The 9823-nt window shown below is 54.8% G+C and overlaps 1 protein-coding gene across 1 annotated transcript in view; it reads right to left on the reverse strand.

The window, feature by feature from the left end:
* Positions 1–5063: 5063 nt before the first annotated feature.
* XDH (xanthine dehydrogenase) overlaps positions 5064–9823 on the reverse strand; it is a 70736-nt gene continuing 65976 nt past the window's right edge. Inside the window, exons 33-36 of the mRNA XM_008074639.1 lie at positions 8996–9061; positions 7562–7750; positions 6546–6722; positions 5064–5114 (exon numbers count right to left, since the gene is read on the reverse strand). Of these exons, the coding sequence (XP_008072830.1) occupies positions 5064–5114; positions 6546–6722; positions 7562–7750; positions 8996–9061 (483 nt within the window). The remainder of the gene's footprint in view (positions 5115–6545; positions 6723–7561; positions 7751–8995; positions 9062–9823) is intronic.

The following is a 9823-nucleotide window of genomic DNA, read 5'->3' on the forward strand; positions in this document are numbered from 1 at the left end:
GGAGCCCAAGCAGGTTGAGGCTGCGGTGGCCGGGAGCGGCCACTGCACTCCAGTCTGGGTGACTGAGAGAGGCTCCAACTCAAAAAAAAAAAAAAAAGGAAAGAAGAGGGCCTGGAGGAGAGACAGAGGGGCTTGGGCACGTGAGCAGTGCTTGGTTCTGGACCTCCAGGAGTGGGCTGAGGTACACTGGGTGTCCCTCCACCCCGGGGACAGGTGCTCCATCTAGCCTAGGTGGGAAGCCAGGAAAGGTAGTGCCCTCCCCTCTCCCCAGTGTCAGCACCCAGGGGGCCCCCTGGGAATACACCGCCTTGTGGCAGGAGGAAGCCAGAGCAACACCTGGCGACAGCTGGTAGATCAGGACAACTGGGTGAACAGGGGAGGGGACCTGCAGGGACGTGGTCAGGATGCAGAGGAAGGAGGAGGCTGCGGGGCGGGCCCACGCGGCCAAGGCTCTCAGAAATGTGCTCGGGGCTCCCAGGGTGAACAAGGAGCCCATCGGTATGATGGAAGCAGCCTGTGTGCCCGCTCCTATGCCTCCCCCAACACGCAGGGCTCAGTCTCAGGAAAGGGACCCAGGTCTCAGTCTTGGCAGTCACAAAGCACAAAGGCAGGCGCTCTCTCATGCGCTCTCTCTCTCTCTCTCTCTCTCTCTCTCTCCCTCCCTCTGCTGTCTCCTTCCTGCTGGAAGTTGTGAGGGGTGGGGCGTGGAGTGGATTCTGCCTAGAACAGGAAAGGCCAGGCAAGGATGCCTGAATGTTTCTTGTGGGCCCATCTGGAGCTGTTTGGATTCTGGGGCGTCCTGTAGGATTGCACTGCACCTGCCAGGCAGTCCCCCTGGGTGGCTTCCTCCAGTGTGGCCACATGAGTACCTTGTAAGACTTCCTCTTGCTGCACTGATGCCTCGGTCTGATCCAACCACACGGCTTGGGTCTCTGAGGGGTCCCCCTTGCCTGGTAGGGGAGACCCCACACATACACACACACATACATACATACTCTCCCCGTTTGGCAGGGTCCCAAGTCTCTCCAACTGCATGCGCCAATCCATAAATAATGAGCACATGGAGATAAAATTCCTCCAACCTCCCTCTGTGCTGCTCTCACGTAGATGATGAAGACCCGGTCCCTCCCTCTGGAGTGTTTATACACCTCCTGTGTGGTTTCCTGTCTGTGGAGCTGAGGAGAGAACCCGTTTCAGCATCCCGCAGACAGGTGTGCAGGGACACGAAGGCCCCCAGGCCATGGCGTCCACCTCAGACCCAAGCTCCCTCTTCATGACTCCTCCCCAGCCAGCACAACTAGGTTTCTGTCTCATCCTCGGCATGCTGACCCACAGTTTCCTGGAGGAGGGCACACTGGACTAGTGGAAGTAGGGCTTTGTTTTAAAAGCCACGGCCAGGTACAGCAGTGCACGCCTGTAATCCCAGCATTTTGGGAGGCTGGGGTGGGAGGATTCCTTGAGACCAGGAGTTCAAGACCAGCCTGGGCAACACAGCAAGATCTCATCTCTACGAAAAGTCAAAAACTAGCCAGGCATGGTGGCACATGCCTGTAGTCCCAACTACTCAGGAGGCTGAGGTATGAGAATCACCTGAGCCCAGGAAGTGGAGGCTGTGGTGAGCCATGATTGTGCCACTGCACTCCAGCCTGGGCGAGAGAGAAAGACCCCAACTCAAACAACAAAAACAAACAACAAAAAGCCCGGGCAGGGTCCAGCAGCCTTGTAAGTCTGACTCTACTGCTGAAGGGCCGTGGGACCCTGGATATGCTGGCTACTCTCAGCGGCTCTGTTCTTCATCGCTAAGACAAAGAGACTGGGCTGGACGGTCCTTCCAGACCTAGGAGGCTGAGCGGGTCAGGGAGTGTGCAAGACCAAGGCAGGGCAATCCAAGGGAAGCAATGACGCCAGCGTCTCTCTGAGCAGTGCCTGTCTATTCCTTTCCCATCAACGGGTGGCTTCCTTTCAGGTGAAGAGGTCGGCCAGGACCTTGTCTCCTGCCTTGGGGACATCTACTCCTCCGCTTCAGGATGAAGATCAAACAAAAGGGCAGGTTCCTGGGCCCCGGGGGCACCAGGGTGACCTCGGGCCTTGCAGTTCAAGGAAGCTGCATCAGGTTGTCCCAAGACCCAAAACAGGCAGCGAGTGGACGGTTTCCAGGCTCCCCCCACCCCAGCTAAAAATAAAAATACCATGGGATCAGGGATGTTCCCAGTCGTAAATCAGCCAGCTAGGACTATTTCTGTCCATATCCCTTGCCCAGGGCTCCTCCTATGATCTCTGTCCTGTCTCCCACCCCAGCCTCCCAGCCACCAAACTCTTCCGCCACCCCTCCAATAGCTCAGTAGCTACGTGACCCCAACAGAATCCTAACCCTGCCTGCCTGTGAACGGGTGGACATTCTGGTGCCTCCATTAGCCTCCTGGAGCCTGACTAGCAAGTGTCCACTCTGACTGGCAGATCGACTCCCCACAGACACCAGGTTTCCAGGCCTGCGAGCCCCAGAAGCCGCCCACAGGTCATGGTGGGTTTCCAAGGGTGGGGGTCCCCGAAGAAGCTCATGGCATGGCTATGGGAGGACTTCTCCCTCATGTGGCTGCAGGGATTAAAGGACCCACCTCCTAAGGCCACTGGGGGGCATGCCATGGGACCCTGCAGGTGCAGCATGGCCTTGGAGCCTGGCAGGCTGCAGGAGCACAGCCTCCCAAGGCTGACCCGTGTCTTTGGACCGCGCCTTTGAGATTTTTGTCACGCTAGAGTCCCGAGTCAGCTTCAAACCCAGCTCCCGGAGAGCCCTCTGAAGACATTGGTCTACGCTGAGATCCTCACGGTATCCAGCGGCTAACCACAAAATCCATGCTCCCCGCCCACTGGAGAACGGTCCTCATGTTCAATCTTTGGCCGCCCTCTGCAGGTCACAGGCTGCACTGCAGGCAGCGTTGACCGCGTCCCTTGGGCAAGGCCAAGGTGCCCCACTTCCTAGGCTTGGGAGACAGCAGATTCAGACAGCAGGGCAAGGCGAGGTGTCCCAGGAGGACACCTCAGGGCACGGGGAGTCAGACGTCCCAAAGCATTTGCTTGTTGACTCTCAAGACCACTCTGCTCTCCCCTTGGTGCCAAGCACAGAAGGGAATTCCCGGGCATCGCTCAACCCTGAGAGACTCCCTAACAGCAAACCACCAGTCTCAGGACCTGCCCAGAACTTTCCAGAAAATCATCTGAAATGGCCTTGCATGGACTTCAGGGTAAACAGCTGTTTGATTTCTTAAAGCTCTTCAGCCTGGACCATGCTGTAAGATACCAGCAGATCTAGAATGCTCAGAAGGGATTTTGTAAGAAAATGTGTGAGTGTGTGTGTGTGTGTGTTATGAAAGCTGGCTACGGTCTGATGATGATTCATAAGCATTTCTCACATACCAACCAGCTGACAGTTTCATTTATTAGTGACATCAAGCACTGGTCAATGGTTTCCACTGTCCTTTCATGGCTAGAACCATGGGCTCTGTCTAGCAGAAGGTTGGGATTTGGGGTTTCTTTATTTTTTTATTTTTTTAAAGACTGTTGCCCAGCTAGAATGCAGTGATACCATCATAGCCCACTGCAGCCTTAAACTTCCAGGCTCAAGCAATCCTCCAGCCTCAGCCTCCTGAGTAGCTAGGACTACAGGCTTGAGCCACCACGCCTGGCTAATTTTTTTATGTGTACTTTTTTCATAAAGACAGGATCTCACCATGTTGCCCAGGCTGGTCTTGAACTCCTGGCCTTAAGAGATCCTCCTGCATTGGTCTCCCTGTCAGGGGTGAGCTATCATGTCCAGCCTAGAAGGTTGGATTTCATGCAGCAAAGGCACACAACAGTGTCATACAGCCCACCCAGCACCATGTGGAGATGAAACCACCTGTTGGAGTCATGGAAGGGGATATCTGTGCTGCCCCTGTTCTCTTTACCAAGCACAAGGAACTTGAGGGAATCTAAGCAGAATTGAGCAGGCCTAGACATCACATGGCCCTGAGGAAGCCAAGCCTTTGATGGCACAGATCCCTTATATAACCGGAGTTTTCAGGTCATATATTTATAGACTTTCAGAGCAGAAGATCTTAGAGATTATTCCAGTCCAGCCCTTTTATTTTGCAGTAAAATGAAGCGCGGGAAGGGGAGAAGACAGTTCAAGGTCACATTGATAGCTAGAGATGGAGCTTGGAGGAGAACCCAGGCGCCTTGGCTGTATCCTCCGGCTGATCTTGTTTTTGATAGCAACGTCTCTCAGCGGAAATTTCTCTGACTTCAAAGGAAGAAGATTCTTATACCTAATCACTTTTTTAAAAAATAAGCAAAGAGATCGCTTCTCGGCCTTTTGGCTAAGATCAAGTGTAGTATCTGTTCTTATCAGTGTAAAATAGGTAAAGAGGAAGGGGAAAACACCTAGCATACTTCAGGTGCTCAATCATTGAGTTGGTTGGCTTTTTATGATATAGGGTAATTTTGCTTTATGCAGCTTAACAAATCAGGATCCAATTAACCTTGAATTTGCTTCATCTTTATCCTCACCAGTGACCCAAAGCTGGCTAGAGGTTTTAATCTCACCCCACTGCCTTGCTGAAAAAATCTGAGTGTGGATCTGAAGTGGTGATAGATGTTCATTGGTTTAAAGGAAAGACTTTCAGAGGAAGGGACACAGATTTAGGGTGACTTTGGTTTAAGCTCCTGGAGGTCTGTGGGGATCCTCTTGGAAGGACAGACGCCATCAGAACTTGAGGTGACACAGGCTGTCCAGCAGGTGGGGGGACACAGCACAGACAGCCGCTGAACCTATTCCAAAGGCAGGATTAAAACAAACAGGAAATGGCCCTGACTGCCCCCAGGGCCTGGCAGTTCTGAATCTGCGTATCATTATGCTTGCAGGTCACATTTTGGATCAGAATCTCCCAGTGCATTCCGTTTTCTTCCCAGTGCCATCCCGAGGAATCACAGCAGTGGCTTCGCGACTTTTCAGATCCATGCTCCAAAGTGTGTTTGGTCCATAGAGGCTCCAGTGTGGCCCAGAAAGACACTGCAGGACTTCCTCTTCAGACCCTCAGCGACCAGGGCTTGCAGTTGTCTGGTGCAACCGTGACACACTGGGAAGCAAGGACACAGCTCTCACTGCAGGGGCCTCTCCCACCCTCTGGCTCACATCCTCTCCCACTGTGGGGCCAGGCACCACGCTGAGATTCCAGCCACCAAGGATGCCCCGGGTAGGATCTTTGATGACCCACTCATTCCCTTAATTTTATTGAGCACTTTCCTGCAGCGGGCATCCTGCCAGGCTTTGGAGACACACGATGGACGATACAGAAGTGGTCCCTTCTCACGTGGCCTCACAGCCCTTCAAAAGCACCACGGGCTCATAAAATCAGCTGCTCGTGGGAATCCATGGCAGGGACTTTTAATCACTGGAGCATTGTCGCATAGAAAGACATCTTTGTTCTAGGTCTGGGGCCTCGGAAGGGCTCTCAGAATGATGCCGTGCTGCCTCAGAATGTTTGCGAGGAGCTAGCCAGGGCTGTGAGATTAGCTCACTGGGAGCCACGTGGGCCCCTCCTACCAGGGAGATGGGGGGGTCAGTGCAGGAGCCATGGTAGGAGGTTCTGGTCTAGGGGGAGCTCAGTGCACAGCTGTGGACACCTTGGCTGTCTGGACATTTCTCACCCCATCACCACAGCTGTTGGCAGACTTGGCTGTGATCTCACATGCTCCGTCCCCTCAGGGCTGGGTGGCAGACAGGCCTGCCTGGGGCCTCTCCTGCACCATCCCCATGTCTAGAACACTTTGGGACCAGCTGAGGGTTGGGAAGGACCCCCATCTTGCTGACTGGACAGGGGCTGTGGCTCAGAGGCAGCTGTAGAGTGCTGGGGGTCGGGGCCTGTGGTAGCATAAGGCAGGAGGGGCTGGTCCGAGAGTCCAGTGCTGGCCTTTTTTACCAGCTGCTGCCCACAGAAAGCCTCACACAGGTGCTTCCCAGGGCAATGCCAGTGACCATGGACTTCCTCTGCCACTTTCTGCTACACACAACTCCAAAGTAGCAATCAACCTGCACAGAAGGCAACTTTCTGAATTCCCAAGGTGGCCAAGACTCTCAGGGTACCTGTGTGTCCCCAGTGTCGGCATGGCCCTTGGGGGTCACGGAACAAACCCAGCTGATCTGAAGAATACCATCTTTCCCTCCATTTCCCTTGGGTCTTTAAGTGACTTTAACAAAGAAAAACCCCAGAATGCTAGTGACGGGCACTGAAGATGGAGCACTGCCCATCACCCTGACCTACTTAAAAAAAGGAGGCCCACCATTCCTCCCGCCTCCAGGGAGGCTCGGCTGCCAGCTACATCGGGCTGATACGTTTAACCCTCGAAGGGGCCTCTCATCTGGCTCTCACTAGTTCTCCCGGGTTTCTGAACCCACAGCAAGGGGCAGCCATGGACACAAGGCCGCCCATTGGGCAGAAAGCCCTGGCCACTCCTCCCCACTGAGCCCTCCTGGGGCTCACCAGCCTAGCGCTTGGGCAGTGGCCTACCAGGGTAGTAAACTTGTCCACGCAGGCGTTGCGGATCTTCTCGGGGGTGGCAGGGCTGTCCAGCCGGAAGAGTTCCTTCGCGTTGTTGTCTGTGTGCTGAGCGCGGGCTGCGCGGATGGCATCCTTGATGGCGAAGAAGATGGAGGCGGCCAGGAAGAGGGGCGGCTCCCCGACAGCCTGGAAGGACAGGGCACAGGGCAGGGCTCAGGTGAGTGGCTCTGTCCCCCATGCCACCCGGGAGGCCAGGCAACGAGCCCAACCCAGGAAGACCACACCAAACACAACAGAAAGGCCATTCGACATTGACTGGGGCTGAGACCATGGAGTCAGTGTGTGGCTGGACCTCACAGCCTGTTTCTTGTGTTTCTTTTTTTGCTTTCTGAGTTGGGGCTCACTCTATCACCCTGGCTAGAGTGCAGTGGTGCAATCACAGCTCACCACAGCCTCAACTTCCTGGGCCCAGGTGATCCTTCTGCCTCAGCCTCCTGAGTAGCTGGGACTACAGGCATGTGCCACCACACCTGGCTAATTTTTTAATTTGTGTGTGTGTGGCAATGAAGTCTTACTACGTTATCCAGAGTCATCTCGAACTCCTGGGCTCAAGCAACCTTCCTGCCTCCCAAGTGCTGGAATGACAGGCATCAACCATCTCAAGGAGCCACCTAGGATGCTGAATTGTGTGGTCACCCCCTGAGGATGAGATGCCAGGGATGCAGGCCTGAGCCATGGTGTGGCCCAGGACGTCACCTACAGGATTTGACCAATGAGCCCCTGTGAGTCCACCCAGAGGAGCCACTTCAGAGCCCACTAAGCCACCATCCTCAACCCAACTCAAGGTTCCTCGGGCAGGACTGCCAACTCTCGCCGCCCTCGTCCAGGTCAGTGTCAAGCCGTCTCCCCTCCTCAAGGTGTGCTCTGGCAGACCCACCAGGGGGGTGGCTGGGACCCTCATCCCCCACTCCCACAACCTCCCATGGGGGAGACCAGAGGGCAGCCCAGGCCCAGAGCCTCGGTACCTTGGAGGCATAGATGGCCTTCTTGTTGGGGCAGTCACGGAGCAGGGATACCCGGAACTCGACGGGGATGGTGCCAAAGGCGGGGATCTTGTAGGTGCTGGGGCCACGGGTGTGCAGGCTGCCCTCCGGTGAGTAGTGAAGCTCCTCCAGGGTGAAGAGGCCAAGACCCTGCACAAATGCCCCTTCCACCTGCAAGACACGCAAGACCATGGCCTCCCTGCCTCCCTCGCTCCCAAGCACAGATGCCGCTGCCACGACGGGCAGAGAGGCCCCCTGCAGTGGGGTCCTGGCAGGCAGCTAAGCCCGCCCCCGCCCCATCCCGGGAGGATATAGCCGGACCTATGGGTCAACACACAGGGCTCTTTCGCTGGGTGCTGGCTTGGCAGAACAAAAGCATTCACCCTGAGGGTCAGTTTCGAAACACGTCCGTGATTCCAGGCAGAATTCCCACTAGAGGATGTCTCAGTGCGGTGAAGACCCTCCATCCATGTCACCACAGGAGGGGCTTCTTGGATAGTAGATGCTGCGAGGCTTACCTCCCTAACCCCAAGCCTGCCCGTTCTCTGGGAAGAAACGCCCACAGCTTACAGACTTCTTGTTGGGCACCCGCCCTGCTAAGCAACCCACAGGTCCACTCAACCAACTCCAGCCCAGAGTGACAGCGGCCCCACTACAGCTGATGGGGCATCGGGAAGAGACCCCTGCAGGCACCCATGGGTCCACAGTTGGCTGGGTGCTGTGCACAAAAGGCCTACTTGCGTGGTTGCTCAGCAAATTAATGAACAGATTGGCTAACAACCAGGTTTCTGTACACCTGAGTGACTTCACTTTTGAGAGAGACGATTGTTCCTTTCTACCAGCTGCTTGGAACGCTGGCTTCCTCCCACTGTCTTCTCTTGCTTCATCTTTTCTGCCCAGTAATCCCGCATTCCTAACGTGCATTTCCTGGGTCCCTTGTTCTCCTCCTCTGGCTCCCACCCTGCCGTTGGCTCCCAAGGCCCTCTGCCACCCCACACTCGGTAGTAACTCCTCAGGGTACAAAGCTATCCTGGGTGGGAGGGGAATGAGGAGAGAGAAGGACATTTCTGCCTGGGTGTCAGCCCCAAGTTCAATCTCTACTTCACATTTTCATTCTCCAATTGTGTGCATGTGTGCACACACATACACACGCGTGCAGCTGGTGTGTCACCATGCAGCATCATGTCCTCTGAGGAGCGAGTGCCCTTGCCAAGTGAATCCACATTCATTTGCTTTCTGCCTGGAGAGTCAGGTGGGCTGCCATCCATCTAAATCCCACTCTGGGACTCCCTGGGTACCATGCTCTGGCCTGCTTCACGACGACACTGGACACCATGCTGCAGCTGGTGACCCCAGGAAGGGGATGGGGCATTCAGGAGCCAAGCCCATAACCACCCGGGCCCCCATGAGTCCTACCTGCCCGATATCAATGGCTGGGTTGAGACTGGAGCCAACATCCATGACTATGTCCGTGCGGAGGTTCTGGAGTGAACGGCACCATGGTAGCAGTATGAGAAGAAAGGGATGTCTGGGGTATGATAGCTGGGTCCTGGTGACCCTTAGATCGTGGGCCCCAGTCCAAAGAGAACTTTCCCAGGCAGAACACTCTGGGTATGCTTAGGCGAAAATGCTACCACTCCCGCCAAGTCCCTGCTGCCACTCTCACTGCTCAAGTAGCAGCTAGGATGCGGTCACGACCTCTCTGTCCTTGGGTATGACCGTGCACATGTTTATGTGTCAGGACATGTTCCCAGGGACCTGGACTTCCAACCAGAGTCTGAGTAGACTGTATAAATGGGGGTCAGCAAACTATATTCCATGGGCTGGACCAACCCACCCTGTTTTTGTAAGGACTGTAGGCTAATAATTACTTTAGATGACTAGAAAAATGAAAAGAAGAATATTTTGTGACAAGTAATAATTACATAAAATAAAACTTTTGGGGTAAATAATACTACATTGGAACACAGTCACACTCTCTTGTTTATGTGCTAATGTTGCTTTCCTATTTCAACGGGGAGTAGTTGGGTAGTTGAGGCAGAGACTGCATGACCTGCAAAGCCTCAACTATTCAGTCTGTAGCTCTTTTTAAAATGTTTGCCAGCCAGGCTCGGTGGCTCAGCCTGTAATCCCGCACCTTTGGGAGACTGAGGTGAGTGGACTGCCTGAGCCCACGGGTTCGCGACCCGCCTGGGCAACTTAGTGAGACCTCATCTCTACAATAAATCAAAAATTAGCTGCTGC

This window comes from Carlito syrichta, unplaced genomic scaffold (assembly GCF_000164805.1).
Source record: "Carlito syrichta isolate Samal-C Ts95f unplaced genomic scaffold, Tarsius_syrichta-2.0.1 Scaffold316714, whole genome shotgun sequence".
In the NCBI taxonomy this organism is placed as follows: Eukaryota; Metazoa; Chordata; class Mammalia; order Primates; family Tarsiidae; genus Carlito; species Carlito syrichta.